At 47.7% G+C, this 21,275-nt stretch overlaps 1 protein-coding gene across 11 annotated transcripts in view; it reads right to left on the bottom strand.

The window, feature by feature from the left end:
* The window catches only part of PHF6 (PHD finger protein 6), a 271,288-nt gene that overhangs the window by 140,731 nt on the left and 109,282 nt on the right, over positions 1–21,275 (bottom strand). For 4 of the 11 annotated variants that reach the window (XM_086918691.1, XM_086918692.1, XM_086918688.1 and 1 more), the window contains exons 6-7: positions 16,556–16,654; positions 15,492–15,655 (exon numbers count right to left, since the gene is read on the bottom strand). In XM_086918691.1, coding sequence (XP_086774817.1) covers positions 15,492–15,655; positions 16,556–16,654 — 263 coding nt within the window. The remainder of the gene's footprint in view (positions 1–15,491; positions 15,656–16,555; positions 16,655–21,275) is intronic. The other 7 variants (XM_086918695.1, XM_086918689.1, XM_086918687.1 and 4 more) reach the window with 3 other exon arrangements.

Consider the following 21,275-nt stretch of genomic DNA (forward strand, 5'->3'; position numbering starts at 1 on the left):
CTGAGGGATGCGGGGCAAATGAGTGCGAATGTGGCAAAAGATTTGCACCCAAAACACAACTCTTGCACGTGCGCAGCAACTGGAGAGTCGAGTGGCGTTTGTTAATAGCCGGGGTTCGAATGAAATGGCCCGCGCTTTCAAGTGGTGTCGGCCTAGCCATACCCCCACTATGAGAACCATACCCATAGAATCAGTGTCAGTCGAACGATCACAAGTACACCCACATCTACAAAAACATACACATACTCACAATATTTACACACTCACAATGCCCCTAACCCCACCCAAGCGTCGAAGCATACAGTATGCACTGTAGAAAAAGATCAGTATCGCATACACGTGTGCCGACAGCCAAACAAACATTTTCTGCTGCTCGCGCTGCGAGAAAGCAGTGGGGCGGCGCTCCAACGCCCTAATGGAGCGGCCGCCCCTGAAAATAGTGATTATCTTTTCTTTGCCTCGATGCAGGACAAGACTTCAACAGAATGAGCTGGCACTTTACTTTTAACGTACTGGCCAAGACATATGGCCAGTACAATAATTTTGAGCAATCTTCTGTCCAAATCAACATCAACGGCAAGCTCTCACAGTAAATCCCACTCACTAGGGGCACAAAAAAAGGGTGTCCATTGTCACTCTTGATCTTTGCACTTGTGGTAAAGACACTGTTCCAAATAATAAACTAAAATAATAAACTAGAATCAAGCTATAAAATAATTTATAACACAGAATGACAAGATAGTACTCTCTGAGTGCCATAGTGTATGCTTTAACAGATCTAGCAGTCCCAATACAGGCTCTTGATGGGAAGATAAAGATTTTTTCATGCAATATCTGGGTTCTAGATAAAGAACTCTAAATCATCTGAAATGGAAGATGCTGACCCCAATCATGATTTGTAGTTGTATTTGTTGAGAGAATGTTTCCAATGTACTGGGTGTTCTTGGCAATACTTTGTAGTCAAGATGCCAGACTGTTCCGCGCTCCACTCAAGCAATCTCCTGACCTTCTAGAAGTACTTTCAAGGCTCTATATAGATTGGGCAATCTAGGCCTGTTGTGGTTTAGTTGTATTAATAGTATTAAAACAGTATTCCTCCCCAACTTTTCTATAAGGCACAAACCCTTCCTCAGAGTCACCAAAATTAGGTAAAAGATAATCAGTGTAGTTTACAAAATTGTATTTGTACGACTAAAGCAGCTAGGCTAAAAAAAAAGTTGGCTTTCTTTAAAATGCCATCAGAGGGAGGTCAGGTATTCCCAGACATTACAAACTATATAGGGAGAGCACAGATTCCACCCGGTCCTTTAGCGGATGGGAACAAACATAACAAATCTATGGCTGGTGATTTGAAGAAGGAAATGTTACAGGTCTGTAGTCCTAGTTCTACATTGTAGAGATCTTCATTTCAGTCACACACGTTGAATAATTTCCCGCAGACTGCGTGGACTCCGGAGGAACACACACATTATAATATATTATATATATATATATATATATATATATATATACATACACAACACACTGTTCCCATGCCCATGAACAGCTTCACAATTAAGGACACTCCAGTCAAAATTTTCGTAGTCTCTACGCCAGGTTTATTCTCCTGCGTGCACACTTTAACAGTCAACAAACTCGTTTCGGCGTTGCCGCCTTTTCCAAAGTTTATCTTCAGAACTATTCACAATTTCGTTTTTAAACAGAGCGGTTCTGCATATACACCCTTCCTTTTAATCAAAAGTTTTAGATTTTCAAATTATTCTATGTATTACGCTTCCAACATTTTATCCTAAACCTACTGCAGGAGGAGAGAACTCTGCATTCTCTTGATGTTAAAAGAGTGCTGCGTTTCTATTTGGATAAGTCGAAAGATATAAAAAGTCAACCCATCTTTTTATAAAATAGGGCTCTAGCTTAGCTGCTTTGAAAAAATCTATAGCAAGACGGATAGTTCTGTATATTTCTTTGTGCTACCAAATTGTTAATAAACCTTTACCAGGCAAACATTAAGCTCACTCTACAAGAGGGGCAGCAACCACAGCTTGTGTAAGACAGGTTCAAATCTTGGAAATCTGTAAGGCAGCTACTTGGAAATCTATACACACTTTCACAAGACACTATTGTCTAGAGACAGACACTTAGGCCGAAGCAAATAACAGGCAAAAAACGTTGAAGAATCTGTTTAAATAGTTCCAAGCTTTCAGCTGGTTGTGCTAGGTCAATGTAATTCGGCTATTACAGCTAACACAAATAAGAAGTTTATCGCATACACATACCTGAAAGGCGCAGTATGGAGATCTTTCTTTCAGCTTGCTACTCTATTCAGCGTTTTATGACTATCAATGAAGAGCCTACAATGCAGAAGGAAAAGTTACATACCTGTAGTTCTAGTTCTGCATCGTAGATATCTTTTTTTGAAGTCATAAACAACCCTCCCTCCTCCTGTCAGACCATATGGATTGTGTACTGCACATAAAAAACGGACACTCAGCGGCAAACTGCCTCTCCAGTGCATTGTGGGAGAGGGTGCTTCTGAGGTTCTTATAGGGTAAAAGCTTCTTTATTGGCTCCTATTATTGGTAGCCAATCAGGCTGCATTTTCTCCTCAGGATGTTTGAACACAGGCAGCTTTTTTCCATGGCAAAGGGTTGAGGATGTAAAGGCTATGTTAGAGTTCCTCGACAATTCTTCTACGGCATTCAGAAGGAAAATACATTGCTAACATACCTCACAGACTTTATGGAAAATTATTTTCAGTTATAAAAATTCTCCAATTTTCATTTTCAAAATGTTAAATATATATATATTAAAGGTGTTCCAGGGTTCGGCACAGGCTGCACAGATTTATTTAACGAATGGACTATCAATGAAGTTCCTATGATGCAGGAGCACGTTTTCTTACATCCCACTGCAAGTCTTACTGTGGTTGCCCCCATGCTTTAGCCAAAAACTGCTAAACTTTTATGCACTACAAAAATCCTCTTCACTTATTGGAATGGTATGGCCAGAAGGAAAAGAGCAACCACCTACCCATATCATTGACTCCCCTAATGTATTATTCAGACTTTACCCAGGACTAACTGATCAATATGTTCTTAACCACTTGCATGCTCATGATGAGCTGAGCTCATCATGAGCTACAGTGCTCCTGTGCTCATGACGAGCTGAGCTCGTCATGGCCATTAGAACGCTCGCCCGCTGGGATAATTACCCTGCTGTGCTGAACGTTCTATTGAAACGGGTGTGGCCGTGACGAGCTCAGCTCGCCATGAGCACAGGAGCACTGTAGCTCATGACAAGCTCAGCTCGTCATGAGCACCCCAACCCCCCAGCACAGCAGGAAAATTACCCCAGCAGCCAAAGGGTTAAGAGAAAATGGTTAGCAAAGACATGAGGAGCATTTTTTTTAAAGGGCCAGAGTACAAAACCAGGGTCGAATGCCTCAGAGAGACATCTATAAAAACGAATACAGGCAATACACTGGGCAAGAACGGAAACCAAGGCATACAGAAGGAAACAAGGATTTACTTCAATTAGAGACCATTTTTTAACAGCCGTGACAAAGTAATAGCATGTCTGTATACAACGCTCAGCATAAACATTACAGACATCTACATTCAAAAATGAGAAAAATATTTAAAAACAAATCTTGCTAGAGAAAGAATGGGTGGCAGTTTGGTCAAGGGCTACAAAAATCTTAACCTGCACACAGTAGGAAGAAACTACTTATAAAAACCCAACTCGCTGGTATCGGACACTAGACTATAGGTTTGTAAATAGAAGTTTGAGCTGGAGAGGATGCCGGATGAGGGGAACATCGTTACATATCTGGTGGCCCTCCCTGCGGTTAAAGACTATCAGCTAGATTCATCATTGTCCCGTTTTGCGAGTCCTTAATAGCGATTATTACGGAATCGCTATTAGGGACTTGCAAAACGGGATTCATATAGGAATCGCTAAATAAATTGTGATTCCTACGCATTCCTCATTTGCGAAAGGCCCATAGGAATGAATGGGGAGTTATTCCTTAATTGCGATTAGCAATTTGCTAATCGCAAATAAGGATGAGATTTAAAGGGTGCCAGGGGTGTCCACAGGACACCCTGTAGCACCACTGAAATATAAATTTAGACTTATGTTGCGCACACACATGTCCAAAGGACATGTGTGTGTGTCTAACATACAACTGAGAAAAATGCACAAACATGCATTTTTCTCAGTTTGCTATTTACCACGAAGTCAGACTTCGCTGTAAATAGCGGCAAAAAATAGCGAAATCGCAATTCTTTAATGGTTCATGAATAGCATTTAAGGAATCTCAAATTAAGATTCCTTAAATGCGATCGCAATTTGAAAAATCACAATTTTTTGCGATTTTTCAAATTGCGAGTTCATGACCCATTGATGAATTCCAAATGTCATTTTTGCGGACGCAAACGGCCGAATTCAGCGATTCGCACCGTTTGCGCCCGCAAAAATGCTTGAGGAATCTAGCTTTTACTGGGTAGAACTATTAACTCTAATAAGGGAATATGTGTGAACTTGCAGCTAAATATCATGATTATACACCCAGGTACCTTGAGGGAAGACAGAATAACCCACTACACACCCCCATTGCAAACTCATGTTGAATTTACAATTGGTGAGGAGACTCACACTTTCCCATTTCTAGAAACTGGAATCCCCTTTCCCTTGGTGTTGTGAAAGTCAAAACTTTGGCAGGCTGCCTTATGGAAATGTTATCTGCCTTTCTGACAGATAACATGTATCACAACAAGTAAATATAGAAATCCATCAAGACCCATGTGAAAAGCAATGTGAAGTGAGGGTGATGGATCAATATGTGCCTGATTTGTCAAGGAAAGGAGGGAATGCATAGGATGTAGGATTCATCAGGGAGAAAAGAATCAGGAGATGCACACACTTGACTACCCAACTTAGAATAGGCTCACCAGTATGTGAATGTCTTTCATAGAACTAGTAACCTGAACAAATGATAACAGACAAATATAAATCACAGCTAAACAAAAGAATTTGACCCCCCCACAAGTGACTTTTAGTGTAAAAGAGTGGAATTCCTTAACATTTTGCTATGAGACTTAGACTTTAAATCTTGTCTCACGTCTCCTGAGATGTTATATACCCAACTTTCATAGTTGCAATATGTAAAGGATACATTTCAAGAACATTTAAATTTTTCTTCTGCTGATAGTATGCTGTTTTTTGGAAGGTAGTATATGGTGTCGAAGTTCTGAGGGCTGGAGGAAGAGAATGCTAGGCTGAAGAGACCATTTCAGAGTAAAACTGTCTTTGGGCAGCAAAGGTTCTAAACTTGGGGGTTTAGATTAGGAGAGAAGGAGTAGTTTCTGTCCTGTAACTCCAGTTCTGAAGTAGGGGTATCTCTGTTATAGTCATAATCTAGTGAATAGTCCCGCCCATGTGCGTGGACCCCGGAGCAATCAAAAATAATCTCTTAAAGTGTCGAAAAAAATGCAGAGCTGCACAGACACTTAAGAGAGAATTAAAGACAGATAATGCAGCCTATAAAATCAGGCTACACTGTCCAGTACTTCAACTAGAAATTTCACCAAAAATCCACAAACAGCAAAGTCTGTCCAGATTTCCCTTGCCTCAGCAGCAAAACCCCTCTGGAATGATAGAGAGGAAGACCTGGACAGACAAGCCCCATAGGCTGCCATTATGTGGCTCAGAACAGGATACTGTGCCTTTAAGAGAACATTCCAGAACTTCACAGTATCCCAGAATGCACTGCAGGTCCCTTTTACTTTCAGTTATTTTTGAAGGCGTAAAACGCCAGACCTGTAGCATCCCTTGCATGAATATCTCTCTCCACCGGGGAGGAGGGCGGGCGCTTAGGACTATAACAGAGATACCCCTACTACAGACCTGGAGTTACAGGACAGAAACTACTCCTTCTGTAGTAGGGGATCTCTGTGTATAGCCATAATCTAGTGAATAGAATGGAAAGCCCATCCCCACACCAAAGCGGCGGTGGAGAAACAAGAAATAACACCACTATCGTGCGAAGAAATTTCGCAGTGAAGCCTGCCCAACCTGAGCGTCTGCCCTGGCATCAGTGTCTAGACAGTAATGCTTAGCAAAGGTATGGACCGACTTCCAAGTGGCCGCCTTGTAGATTTCTGCAATGGGAACATTACGGAGCAAAGCTGTCGTGGCAGCTTTGCCCCTGGTGGAATGAGCCGTAGGTTTACCCCCTAAGGTCTTATTAGCCTTTTGGTAACACAGTTGTATGCAGGACACAATACACCTAGAGATGGACTGCTTAGAGGTAGCAAGACCGGTCCTGACGAATCCATAATTGATAAATAATTGGTCTGACCTACGAATATCTTTAGTCTTATCCAGATAAAATTTCAACACCCTCCTAACATCCAGGGAATGTAAAGACCTTTCCGCTGGAGATGAAGGATTCTGAAAAAACGTAGGCAAAGTTATAGTCTGGTTGACATGAAAATCAGAAATAACTTTGGGAAGAAATTTAGGGCGAGTACGCATAACAACCTTAGCAGCATGAAATACAGTCGAAGGTTCTTGGCAACACAACGCCTGAATTTCACTCACCCTGCGGGCCGATGTAATGGCCACGAGGAACGCCGCCTTCCAGGACAGGTGCTGCAACGAAGCCTTATGAATAGGTTCAAAAGGCTCCTTCATCAATCTGGACAGCACCACATTCAATTCCCATGAAGGCGAAGGAAGTCGGACAGGAGGGAATACTTTCTTCAAGCCTTCCAAAAAATCTTTGATCACAGGGATCTGGAAGAAGGAAGTCTGTGAAGGGCATTTCCTGTAGGCAGTCAATGCAGCGAGATGAACCTTAATGGAATGAACATTAAGGCCAGACTGCGCCAAATGCAGAAGGTAAGGAAGGATGACGTCTTCCTTGCACGTTGTCGGGTCATAGTTCTTGGACTTGCACCAGATACAGAACCTTTTCCACTTGTAAGCATTTGAAGTCCAAGTGGAAGGTCGCTTAGTCTCCTTCAGTATGTCCATACAATCTTCTAGTAGATTCAAATGGCCATATTGCACTCTCTCAGGAGCCATGCCGCCAAACTCAAAGATGAGAGGTTGTGGTGCATTATCCCCCTGAACTTCGTGAGAAGGTCCGGCCTGCACAGCAGCCGTATGTGCGGAAGGAGAGACCGGTGAAGCAGGTCCATGAACCACCACTGTCTGGGCCATTCCGGGGCAATCAGGATCATCCGTGCCCTGGACTGGGACAGCTTGATGAGTACCGCCGGATTCAGGGGAATGGGTGGGAAAGCGTACAGAAAGCTGTTCGACCAGTTGATCCATAACGCATTCCCCAGCGTCCCCTGCTGGTAGTACCTGGAGGCGAAGTCTCTGCATTTGCTGTTTTCGGCGGTGGCGAACAGATCTACGTCTGGAGTCCCCCACCTTGCGAAGAATTCTCCTAGTACTTCGTCGTTTATGACCCATTCGTGGTTTTCCTGAATCAGTCTGCTCAGTGCGTCCGCCTGAACATTCTGCACACCTGGCAGATGGGTAGCCGTCATCATCAGTCCTCTGGCCAGAAGCCAGTGCCAGATCGCCTGCGCCTCCTGCGACAGAGTGAGTGATCTCGAGCCCCCCTGCTTGTTGAGGTAATACATTGTGGTCGTATTGTCTGTCTGTACAAGCAGAGAGTTGGTCTGAAAGGACGGATGAAAGGCCTTTAGTGCCAAGTGAACAGCTCGGAGTTCCACGAAATTGATGTGATACGTGGACTCCATCGGGGACCACGTTCCTTGAATCTGTAAGTCTCCGGAGTGCGCCCCCCAACCGTGGAGAGAAGCATCAGTCACGATAGTTTGAGTGGGAATGTCCTTGTGGAAGAGAACCCCTCTGAGGAGATTCTTCGCTGAACACCACCACTTCAGAGACTGAAGAGCATGCAGAGACAGTCGTATCTTGTCGTCCCAAGACCCTCTCCTCTGATCCCACTGATCCTCCAAGCACTACTGCAACGGTCTCATGTGCAGCCGTGCCTGTGGTGTTGGGAAGATACAAGAGGCCATCAATCCCAGTAGAGAAGACACCGTCCTCACTGTTGTAGATGGAGTGGTCATAAGAGCCTGAGCCTTCCGAAGGAGTGATAATCGTCGCTCCTCCGAAGGAGACACGCTTGCTGACAGCGTATTGATGGTGGCTCCCAAGTACTGAATGCACTGGATCGGAGTTGGGACAGACTTGGACATGTTGATGTGCAACCCCAGCTTGTTCAAGAGAACGCACGTCTTCTGGAAGTGTGCCTGAGCTTCCGAGAAGGAGAAGGTCTTGATCAACCAATCGTCCAGGTACGGGTAGACAAACACCTTGTTCTTCCTTAGGTGTGCTGCTACCACTGCCATGCACTTCGAGAATGTTGTGGGCGCAGACCTCAGCCCGAATGGCAGTACTGTGTATTGATAATGATTGGTGCCGACTTGAAATCGCAGGAACTTCCTGTGTTTGTGTGCAATGGGCACATGGAAGTATGCATCCTGTAGGTCTATTGCACATAGCCAGTCGTCTCCTTGTTGCAACTGAGGATAAATCTGATGCAACGACAGCATGCAAAACTTTTCTCTGCGAATCCACTTGTTTGCATGTTGGAAGTCCAGAATGGGCCTGAACTCGTTCTTGTCCTTCTTGCGAACCAGGAAGAACCGGGAGTACAGACCTCTTCCTCTTTGAGACAGAGGTACGTCTTCTATCGCCCTTTTCCTTAAAAGGATTTCGGCCTCCACCTGGAGCTCGAGCAGTTGAAACCGCGAGCTGACCGGAGGAATTGATGGAGGCGGGCTGGTGAACCAAAGTCTGTATCCATTGCAAACAATATTCAGCACCCACTTGTCCTGAGTAATTTTTCTCCACTCGGCCAGAAAAAATTGAAAGCTTCCGCCCACCGGAGCGGGTAACGGATGTAGGGGAAGTAACCGCTCAGGGTCGAGACCCGGCCGGGCCCTTGTTCGCTGTAGAGGACTGCTGTCCCCCTCTACCCTTCTGGCGCTTCTGGAAGGGACTCCGGAACTGCTGCTGTTGTTGCTGTTGCTGTCCCGAAGGCTGACCTAGTCCTCTTCCCTGTGCACCGAACCGTCTCTGGAACAGGCGGTAGGCCTTCTCTTCTTTGGGCTTCTGCAAGCCCACAGCCGTCAGGGTCTCTGCCTCCGCCTTCATGCGGGCCATCTCATCATCGGCATGCTTTCCGAACAGGGTTTCCCCAGAAAAGGGCAGATTGGCCACCCGCTGCTGGGCCTCCGGCTTGAGTGATGTGAGCCTGAGACAAGCATGGGGCCGCTGGTTGATCCCATGACAGTACCCATGGACAGCCAAAAGAGAGACATCTGCAGCCGTGCTGATGACCTGGTTTGACACCAGCATCCCCTCTTTAAGGATCTCTTGGAAGTCCTCCCTCTTGTCTCGTGGCAGCAGTTCCGTGAACTGTTGCAGGGAGTCCCACAGGGCACGGTCATACCGCCCTAGCAACGCCGCATCGCTGGACGCCTTCATGGCCGTGGATGCAGTCCCACAAGCTTTCCTTCCAGCCGGCTCTCCTTATCGGGCGACACGGTCGAGGACGGGGAGGTAGAATGTAACTTCCTGGCCGCCGTCACTATAACAGAGTCAGGCACCGGATCTATCCGCAGAAAAGCCGGGTCCGAATCCGGGGCCCAGTACTTCTTCAGAAGTCGGGAGGGAGCGGCCTTCACCACCGCTGGCGTGAGGAACAGCTCCTCCGCAGGCTCTACCAAACCAGGCACTAGTGGCAGTAGAGGGCGAGACAAATGCTTCTTGTGAAGCGTTTCAAATATCACGGACGTCGTGGGGGTTGGAGCCGTCACGTGATTCCCAATTTTGCAGGCCCCCTCAGGAGAACATCCTGGAACGTGCTGATGTCGTCCACCTTAGACACCCTTGTCCCTGGGGATTCCGACAATGTCGGTGAATAGGTCCTGGTCCTGGAGGAGTCCGTGCGGGACCTAGATCCCCGCCTCCTATGGCGACGTCTTGATCTGGTGGAGGATCTACGTGGACTCCTCGATCTCCCTCTCCGTCCGGAGCGTGATCGTGAATTCCTTGGCTTCAGTCGATACGCCGGTTCCACCGGAGCGGGCGACTTTGGTTTGGCCGGGGCCTTCGGCTTAGCGGTCCCCTTGGGAGGGGTCGGAAGTCTGGGCAGTGAGACCGACCTCGGAGGGACCGGAGGCGGCTTTTCTGGCAACTGAGGTCGAGGTACAGGTTGCGGAAGTGGTGGTAAAGGAGGAGGAGTAGGGGCCCTCGGAGGGAGACCCCTCGGCAATGGAGGCAGGGGTGTAACCGGCCTCTGTGACGGGGTATACACCGCGGAGTACACCGAGCCCGATGATCTGCCTTCCTTTCCAGCCTGGGACGTTGGCGAACCTCCCATGGCGTCAGACCTCCTGCCACGTCTCCTCGGCGTCGAAGAACGGCGACCGGACGGCGAGCGTCGGTCCTTCGACGTCGAGTGTCTTTTCCTCGGCGTCGACCATCTCTCCCTCGACGGCGAGTGCCTTCGCCTCGACGGCGATCTCCTGCGCCTCGACAGCGACCTCCTGCGCCTCGACACCGACCTCCTGCGCCTCGACACCGACCTCCTGCGCCTCGACACCGACCTCCTGCGCCTCAACAGCGACCTCCTGCGCCTCAACAGCGACCTTCTGCGCCTCGACAGCGACCTTCTGCGCCTCGACAGCGACCTTCTGCGCCTCGATGACGAGGATCTCCTAGACGACGATCTTCTCCTTTTTGCCGACCAAGAACGGCGGTGTCGCCTCGACGGCCAGCGCCGACGCCGGGCCTTTCAACGTCGATCACTCGACGATGACTTCGACGAGGACGACGAAATCGTCACAGGAGACTTAGACGGCGGTCTGTTCAGTTCCTTCGATGTAGAGTGTCGATGTCGCTTCGCCCCAGACGACGGGGAACAGACTGTAGTCATCCCTCTCGACGCCGTAGTCGGTGCAATAGACCCAGACGGAGAATGGGGATGCTTGCTGGTCTTCCTGCCCCTGGGGAGCCCCCCAGAGGCCTCAGCACGGGCAGAGGAAGCCCCTCCAGACCCACCTTGTGCCTTCAGCCTTCTTTCCTCAAGGCCCTGAAGCCTGATCTTCTTTCTGTCCTTCAGGGTCCTGCCAGAGAAACCCTGACAAATCACACACTCCTCTGGGACATGGGAAGAGGGAAGGCAGAGGATACACACCTCATGGGGATCTGATTTGGCCTTCTTCCTGGAGCACTCCGGACATTTGTCAAATAATGCAGGCATATTTGACATCAAAAGGGTGCAAAAACCAAGAAGAAAAGCACCAAAGTACTTTAGCAGGCACTCAACTTGAAACAAAAGTGAAAAATCACCAATAAACCCTTGAAAAGGGAGAGCTCAATGCTCCAGGGTCCTGCTTGCAGGAGCCGGAAAAAAGAACTGAAAGTAAAAGGGACCTGCAGCGCATTCTGGGATACTGTGAAGTTCTGGAAAGTTCTCTTAAAGGCACAGTATCCTGTTCTGAGCCACATAATGGCAGCCTATGGTGCTTGTCTGTTCAGGTCTTCCTCTCTATCATTCCAGAGGGGTTTTGCTGCTGAAGCAAGGGAAATCTGGACAGACTTTGCTGTTTGTGGATTTTTGGTGGAATTTCTAGTTGAAGTACTGGACAGTGTAGCCTGGTTTAATAGGCTGCATTATCTGTCTTTAATTCTCTCTTAAGTGTCTGTGCAGTTCTGCATTTTTTTCGACACTTTAAGAGATTATTTTTGATTGCTCTGGGGTCCACGCACATGGGCGGGACTATTCACTAGATTATGACTATACACAGAGATCCCCTACTACAAAACTGTGACTTCTTACCTCTTTGGCTGCCATAAACCATAAGCAAGGCCACAAGGTAGGGTGGACTGTTATCACGCAACATCTTGGACAAAGCAGCAGCAGGTTTGAATTTGATTCTGACAAAAATGAGCAGCTAATGTTGTTTGCAAAGGATAGGAGAAATGTGATCAAATTCAGCAGCACTGCGAGCAGTACCACTTTGAACAAGGCCAACTATGATTGAGGAACTCCAGCAAGAAGACAATTGCGGAAATTAAACCGTTAAATGACCAGTGCATGGCAACGTATGGAGATGAAAGTCTGCAACATTACCCTTCTAGCTAATATAAAGGGTACATCTGAGAACTTGACTGAGTGTTAAGCCAAGCTGTTTAACTGATGAGGGTGGTGTGGGCACAAAGCTGTCCAGATTTAGACAAGGAGCTGAGGGTCAAATCTGCTTTGGTAGAGGTTAAAGAATTTTTTCTTTTTTTTGTAGAGCCGGGTCATGGTACTCATGCATGAGAAAAAATTGTTACATGAATCGCAATAAGGGATGCCGCCAAAAGTAGGTTTACGAACCGTGGTACACGTTTCAACAAAAACATTACCAATATCCATTCCAGTATGGCAATTGCATAGGCTCATTATGAACATTTCACCTGTCCTGCACAGAGTCCAGCAGATGCTCCTGAACACCAGGAACCGTTAAGGCGTGCAGCACTGCTCTATTTTAGCCACTCACCTAAGTGGAGGGAAGCGACTCGTGGGTTCTGCCCACACATGCCGCTCTCAGGGACCCAGAGTATAGCTGGGGTAAGAGCAACTGACCAATATACAGAAACATTGTGCGCAAGGGTGGTTCCAAGTGAAAGGGTCAGATAAGTACATAGTCACTTAATTTTAGTCTAAGTACACATCCCTTTACACACAGGTAGGAACTATTTCAGAGAGGTAGTTGTCATAGGTGTAATGAGAAAGCCTAGATTAAATTTTATAGACCAGATAGGCTTAGCTGGGCATGAAACGAATAGATGCTTACATATAGAAAAGGTTGCAATTCACGCTTCATTTCTTTTATGGTTGCCACAGAATGGGAAAACTTGAACTTGTGTTAAATCAACCTTAGACACATTTTAATTCTTCATGAGTTTTCTACGCAGTACCAGGGAGAACCTGCAGACGCCTGGAGAAGAACTAGAGAAACACCTAGACAACCGAAAACTACTCCACCTACAAGGACGCCCTGACGGACTACCACAACAAAATAAGAACCACCAAGAGGAACTTCATCCATAACAAAAACCTTGCCAACTCCACCAACTCCGAAAACCTCTTCAGTATCATTTAGGAATTCACCAACCCATGCAGCGGAGCCATAGACATCAACCGGTCCCAAGACCTCTGCGACAAGCTTGGAACCTACTTCCACCTCAAGATCAAAACCCTGTACAACAACTTCGTCGACCATCCACCAGACGCCACAGCTGGCTCCCGGCCCTCAAAGGCACCAGCCAGCCCACCATCTCTAGCTGCACACCGATCTCGACGAAAGACACCACCTCGACCATGAAAGGCATCCACTCAGGGGCCCCCACCGACTCCTGCCCTCCTCATATCTACCACAGAGCTGCGGCCCCCATCGCACGGGAACTGTAACGAACCATCAACACCACCTTCAAAACAGGCACCTTCCCCAACCACTGGAAGCGCGCAGAGGCCAGGCCCCTGCGCAAGAAGCCCACAGCAGACCCCACCGACCTCAAGAACTACCGGCCCATCTCGCTCCTCCCTTTCGCAGCCAAAGTTGCAGAGAAAAGAATCAACAGGGAACTGATACGATTCATTGAAGACAACGCCATCCTCAACCCGTCCCAATCCAAATTGCAAAGCAACCATAGGAACGAGGATGCCCTGCTCGCTTTCACAGATGACATCCGCAACCTTCTGTACCAAGGCCACTCCGCAGCCCTAATCCTACTCAACTTTTCAGCGGCCTTAGACACCGTCTCCTAACACACACTAGTCGCCAGACTACATGACGCTGACATACAAGGAACAAGCCCTAGACTGGATCCGATCATTACTCACCAGAACAAGCCAAAGGATCAGACTGACACCCTTCCTCTCAGATCTCACATAAATCACCAGAGCAGTCCCACAGGGGTCATCTCTGAGCCCAACCCTCTTCAACATCTACATGCCCCCCCTTGCAGCCATCGTCCGACAACACGGCCTCAAGATCGTATCCTACGCCGATGACACCCAGCTCATCCCCCAACCCACCACCACTAAACTCAACTTCCAGAAAGGAATGCAAGACGTCGCAGTCTGGATGACCAACACCTGCCTGAAGCTCAACGAAGAGATGACAGAAGTCCTCGTCCTTGGAACCACCCCTTCAGCATGGGACAACACCTATTGGCCGACCGACCGCCCTCGGAAGCCCACCTACCCCCCTCAGACCACGCCAACAACCTCAGCATTGTACTCGACTCATCACTCACCATGAACCGACAGATCAACGTTGTCACCTCCAGCTGCTTCAACACCCCGTATCCTTTACAAGACTTTCAAATGGATCCCCCTAAGTCAAGGAAGACAGTCACCCACGCACTCATCACCAGCAGACTGGACTACGGAAACGCCCTCTACGCCGGCATCAACAAATCTCTACTCTGCAAACTCCAGACTATACAGAACATTGTCCTCTGCATCCTGCGGCACGAACACATCAGCCAACACCTACGTAAACTCCACTGGCTCCCCGTGGAGAAAAAAGTTACCTTCTAAATCCTCACTCACGCCTACAAATGGCTAGACAACAACGGACCTAAATACCTCAACCACAGAATCAACTTCCACGTACCCAAAAGAAACCTCCGATCTGCCAACCTCGCACTGGCCGAAACCCCGCGCGTCCTCGGGGCTAGAGCAGGCGGAAGATCCTTCTCTCATATTGCAAGACCTGGAACGCGCTACCAGCAGACATCAGACGCGCCCCCTCCCTGAACACCTTCTGAAAGACTCTAAAGACCTGGCTCTTCGGCTAAACAGATCTGCGGACCCACCCCCCTTCAGCGCCTTGAGACCCTCATGGGTGAGTAGCGTGCTTACAATTCCCCTGATTGATTGTTCTGCAGTTAATGTACAATAGTAGTGAATGATAGATAGGGAATGTACTAGACTTCAAAAAGACCCCCATAAACGCTCATACAAAGTCGGAGCCCACCACAAACAAAAAACCTGCTTCTTTGCAGGATGTACAACAAGCCCTCTGATGAAACATGCCACCAACTGAGGGTGAGTACATCGACCAGAAAGAAGCAATTTCAGTAGGTGTCAGCACTGATTTTTGGTGGCTGGTGATACAAGTACTTAAGCACCTGGCCTGTTCTTTTCGGTTTGTTGGATATATTTCTGACAGACATGGGAGGGTTAAGAGATAGATCTAAAACTTTTTATCTTGCAATTGTTTAGTATACTGGTAAGATTAATACACATCTGTAGAAGTGTTATGTTTTATTAACTTGCTCTTTTTAATAACAATAATTTGATAAACAGTGTGTACATTTTAATCAGAAATGCAGGTCATCTTTAAGCAGCAGTGACATTTTATTGTTTAGCTACTTACATAGGAACTACTTTCTGTTTCTTCTGTCCTACAAAATGAGGACTTGTCTTCAGACTGCCCTTTTAAATTTTTGGTCCTAGGCCTTCCTTTATGAGCTTTTGTTTTTCGATTGGGAGTTGATATTTCAATCTTTTGGTCCAGAGTGCCTTCTTCCAATTGATCTGCTTAGAAGTAACAAGCATTTACATGAATGAACATTCAGAAAATGAACACCAGACTTCTCTCATATTTTGAAAACAGCGAAAGATCAGAGCAAACAAAATGCTATTAAAGACAAAGGTAAGTAATGCACGGTATTAAAATGGAAGAGAAAGGGTTCTAAATTGCAGAAGGTATGAAGGAGCTTGTATTATTGCACTGGACACTCCAGTTATTCTTGGGCAGTGTTGATCTAGTTTAGACCTTTGGTTCCCTTCACTTTCGCTGAGATTGTTCTTGACAAAACAGCTGTTATGTCCTTGTGGAGGGCTTTCTAGTTGGGTCACCAATATTGCTAGGCAGAGTTTATTATCTAAAAGTAGGCCAATCCCAGTTTCTAGCAAACCTCCTTATCATACTCCTTCGGAGTGTTGCGTTTCCCGGGGCTCTGTCCCAGGTCTACAAGGTTTGGCTTCCCTATCCACGGGTGAAGGGCCAGTGAGTTCAGTGCACCATCGCTTCAGCAGGGGAGACCAATTATAGTAGCACCACACAACACACTTAGCATTCTTTCTGGTGTGGTGTCAGTGCTTCCTGGGTCACAAACAGTTCCTTAAAGAGTTCGGGACTCATTCGTAATCCAAACGATCTTTCTTTAATGAGTTAACAAACTCAATAATCACTAATAACTGAATACGCATTTGAACTTACTTATTTTAAAATGGTTATTTTAAAACTCCTGAAAATAGTGCACACAATGTGGTTTGGTAACAGTATGAAAGACAAAAAAATCAAAAGCAGGTAAGAGTTTCATGAACAGTGAAAACAACTCGGGGTAAACTGTAACATCATTATCACAAATTCATAAACCTCACTGTGGTATCTCTAGGCGCTATGCCTGTTTTAGCTGAAGAAGAAGATTTTACCTTCAGAGATCCTTGGCCTTCCTTTATGAGCTTTTGTTTTTCGATTGGGAGTTGATATTTCAATCTTTTGGCCCAGAGTGCCTTCTTCCAATTCATCTGCTTAGAAGTAACAAGCATGTACATGAATGAGCATTCAGAAAATGAACTCCAAAATTCTCTCATACTTTGAAAGCAGCGAAAGATCAGAGCAAACAAAATGCTATTAAAGAAAAAGGTAAGTAATGCATGTTATCAAAATGGAAAAGAAAGGGTCCTAAACTGCAGAAGGTATGGAGGAGCTTGTATTATTGCACTAGAAACTCCAGTTATTCTTGGGCAGTGTTGATCTGGTTTAGACTTTTGGTTTCCTTCCCTTTCGCTGAGCTTGTTCTTGACAAAAACAGCGGTTATGTCCTTGTGGAGGGCTTTCTAGTTGGGTTACCAATATTGTCAGGCAGTGTTTATTACCCAAACGTAAGCCAATCCCAGTTTCTTTTTCATACTCCTTCACAGTGTTGAGTTTCCCGGGGCTCTGTCCCAGGTCTACAAGGTTTGGCTTCCCTATCCACGGGTAAAAGGCCAGTGAGTTCAGTGCACCGTCGCTTCAGCAGGGGAGACCAGATCACAATAGCACCACACAACACAACACACTGAGCATTCTTTGTGGTGAAGTGTCAGTGCTTCCTGGGTCACAAACAGTTCCTTAAAGAGTTCAGGGACACATTCATTTAAAAGAAAATGTCATTATTAGTTTGTTCCTCCAAAGCTACAGACCATGTACAGAGACAATGATACATCTGAAACACCTCAGCCGAGGCGGGCAACATTGCAAAAAATTATACATGCAGGCGATTAGTGCTAAATTCTAAATTCGCGTCTGCAGAGGTTTCCCAATGTATATTGTCCTTGTCGTTTTCGTGCGGTCCAACATAACAACTGTAATGTAACCCGCCCACCCAACCCCCTCCCGAATCCCCCCACTACCTGTCCCCTGCTGAGTAGGGTCTAACTGGAGGTTCGTGAATCTCAGTATTCATGTCAGGTCTCCTTGTGACTCGCCCCTTTGGCCTAGGGTCCCCCCCCCCCTGTGGAAGTAGTCTCCTCAGTGCCCTCGTGTGTAGGTTGCAGGGCCTGTCCCGCTATTTCTTGTATCATCACTCCCCACGCCAGTAACACCTCAGGCAATTTGCTGTCCCTCCTGGTGTTACGCATGTGCCCCTCCCCCACCAGAGCCCACTCCCTCAAATCTGCCCTCCATTTGGCCAGTAGCGGTCCCTGCTGGGTTAACCAATGAATCGCGATACGTCGCCTGGCTACAACAAGACCCAGAACCAGAAATTGTCTACTTGTCTTACGTGCAGGATCTCGAGGAATCAGGCCCAAGAGACATGCGCGCGGGTCCATGGCAATTGTTCACCCCGTTATCCTGGTCAGGTCCTCTAGGACTGCAATCCAGTACGTCTGGATCGTTAAGCATGTCCACACAGTATGAGGATAGTCCGCCTAATCTTGGCGACTTCTGGGGAAATGGGGATCCCTAGAGCGATCGATGGCCTGAAGCCGCGTGCGTGAGAGGTAGGTCATGTGTACTATGTTATACTGGATTTGCTTGAAGCGATTGCATACCGACACCTTTCGCACACTCTTGGGGATTTTCCCCAATTCCGTGATGTGATCTCCTGCGGACACACACGATGCCATTTCTCCTCTATTTTTAAGGGTCCAGTCTTTTTGTCTTCTCTGAGCGCCCTATAAAGGTGAGTAACAAACCTTCCCCCCCACCCAACCCCCCCGCCATGGTTATCATAGTGACCAGGGTAGGAGTGTGCCTCGGAGCCTCCTGGAACGAGGGCCAAAGCTGCTGCACTGTGGCTGCTAGTTTGGCATATTGCAGGAACTGTCCTGAACCCAGGTCAAAGGTCGCCACCGCCTTTTCTGGTAGGTAATGAATTTGTTGTCTGGGTAGAGGTCAGACAGCATAAGACAGCCCCAATATTTCCATTTATCTGTTGACATAACCTGGCCAATTTGAGCGAAGGCCGGCATAAGCCAGAAATCCGTCTCTGGGGCGAACGGCCTTTCCCGGTTCAATCTTCGTACCACTCGGTTCCATATTGCAGCTAACAGCCGCACCAATGGAGGACTGTTCCTGTTGGCCTCCGCCCTCCAGAGCAGTGCACTCAACTGTAGGTCCCCGTATGTGCCTGCTAGAAAGGACATCTCCCAGGAGGGATCTGTGTTCAACTAGGCTATAGCATGTTGTAGCTGTGACGCGAAGTAATAAAGTTCCAGATCTGGGATCTCCAAACGCCCCTTGCTTTATCTACGCTTCATGACCTCTAGGCTAGTCCGACATCGCTTCCCATTCCATAACAGTAGGACCAGTAGTGCATCCAATTCCCTGAAAACCCGAGGTGGGAACTCAAAGAAGGAGCTCTGCATTGTGTAGAGACATCGGGGCAGGACCACCATCTTTATCAGGGCGATCTTCCCCATCAGGAAGAGTTTAAGTGTGCTCCTAAAGGCAACACTATTCTGTAGACCCCAGAATATTCTCCCCATATTATGTTGGTAAAAGGTGGCCTCAGTCCTACAGACCCACACCCCCAGATATCGTAGGTTATCTTCTACCCACGGAAGTTCCATGTCCGGGAACTGTCCTCCGTCCCGTTCATTCTTCGGGCTGATCGCATACAGCTGTGATTTCGCTTTGTTGATGTAAAGCCCTGAGGCATCGGCAAATTGCACCAGTATAGCCATCAAAGCCGGCATGGAATGGGTCGGTCGATACAGGTAAATCAATGCATCGTTGGCGTACAGTGATACTATATGCTCCTTATCTCCCACTGTATGCCCTGTCCCCGGAGAACCCTGCGAAGATGGCAATCTAATGGCTCCACCGCCAAAGGCAAACAACAAGGGGGAGAGCTGGCATCCCTGCTGCATCCCCCTCGCTATGGGTATAGCGTCCGAAACGTACCGCCCCGTGCGAACCCTCGCCATCGGTCGGGCATAAAGTAGTTTCACCAAATTTATAAATCCCTTCCCCAGGCCCATTTTTAGAAGTACCTGCCATAGATAGTCCAATCGAATCGAAAGCTTGTTCGATATCAAGGAACACTAAGGTGCTCTGCTGGGCCCATCCTTCCAATGGATTGCATAACGTGTGCGAGGCGGCGGATATTCCGCAACGTATTCCTGCCTGGTATAAACCCAGACTGGTCATCGTGTACCAGCCGCCACAGATGGGGGAGGAGCCTACTTGTCAGTACGTGGCTGATGATTTTAAGGTCCACGTTCAGCATTGAGATTGGTCAGTAGGAACTGGGGAGCAGAGGGTCCTTCCCTGGCTTGGGAATCATTACTATCAGTGCTTCCCGCATGGAGTCCGGAAGCACACCGCACTCGCTGGCCTCCGCCGTGATTTCTAGGAGTTTAGGGATCAGGACTCCCCCATATTCTTTATAAAGTTCCGCTGCTATGCCATCCATCCGGGGGGACTTAGTGGTCTTCAGGTGGGCTATTGCCGCCCGTATCTCCTCACCGCTAAAAGGAGCCCCTAAGGCCTCCTGACTCAGGGTCTATGCAGGGCAGGTCCACCTCAGCTAAATAGGCCTCCACAGCCTCAGGGGCCATGGGGGACCGGGGTGCGGAGTAAATTCGATGTAGATGGGTCAGGAATACCTTATTGATCTCATGTTGTGTATATACTACCTGGTCGTTCTCATTTTTGAGTGCCAGGATCGGGTGGTGCCGAGTCTCCGTCTGAATCAGACGCGCTAGTAGCCCTCCCGCCTTCTCTCCGTCCATGTGTACCAACGGAGCCTGCTCGCAATTCTGTTAAATTTACCTAGCGAGTCCCAGATGCCCCCTATCTTTCGCCGCAGTTCAGCCCATTTAGCCGGCCCCTCCCCGTTCATGGTAAGCTCCTTCTCTAGTTTTGCCAAGCGGTTCTCAAGCAGGCGTAGGTCTCGTTCAAGCACTTGCGTAACCTCCACCTCCGTGGACATACATACTCCCCTGTATAACCACCTTCATCGCGTCCCATTCTATTGCCCTGGTGTTGGCCGTGCCCCAGTTCACCTCAAAATATGCCTCCAACCCGTTTGTTATGGCGTCTTTGTAAGTTGGGTCCTCAAAGGCTTCCGTGTTAAGCCTCCATAGCGGTACCTTAGACCTCGGCCGGCCTGGAGAGTAGGTTAGTAGTAACGGGGAGTGATGGGACAAATAACGGGCCAGATATGGCATTTCCGCTATCTGAAGCGCCGCCGACTGCTGGATAAAGAAATAGTCTAGTCTACTATAGGTGTTGGCAGCAGGTGTGTGGCACGAGTACACTCGCCGATCAGGGTTTCGGTGTTCCAGATATCCAGTAAGTCATAGTTTTGAAGCATCTGGCCCATCGCCTCTCTCATTCTGGGTTTGGCATCTAGCTTTGGGGGATGTCTATCTAGCTCTCCATCTAGGGCATAATGGAAATCACCTGCAACAATCAATTCCGTGACTGGATCCAGATCTAGCTGCCCCAAGACTCGGCTCACAAACCCGCTATCATCACTGTTCAGGGCATACATATTCAACAAACAATTACAGCGCCCATCCAGCGTCCCCTCCACCGTCACAAACCTCCCCTCAGGATCACTTTTGGTGTTTGTTACCTTAAAGATGACTCCCGGTGCCACCCAAATAAGCGCTCCCCTAGCAAACCCAGAGTAGGATGTAGTGAAGAATTGTCCCCTCC

Source organism: Lissotriton vulgaris, chromosome 4_1 (genome assembly GCF_964263255.1).
Source record: "Lissotriton vulgaris chromosome 4_1, aLisVul1.2, whole genome shotgun sequence".
Taxonomy (NCBI): Eukaryota; Metazoa; Chordata; class Amphibia; order Caudata; family Salamandridae; genus Lissotriton; species Lissotriton vulgaris.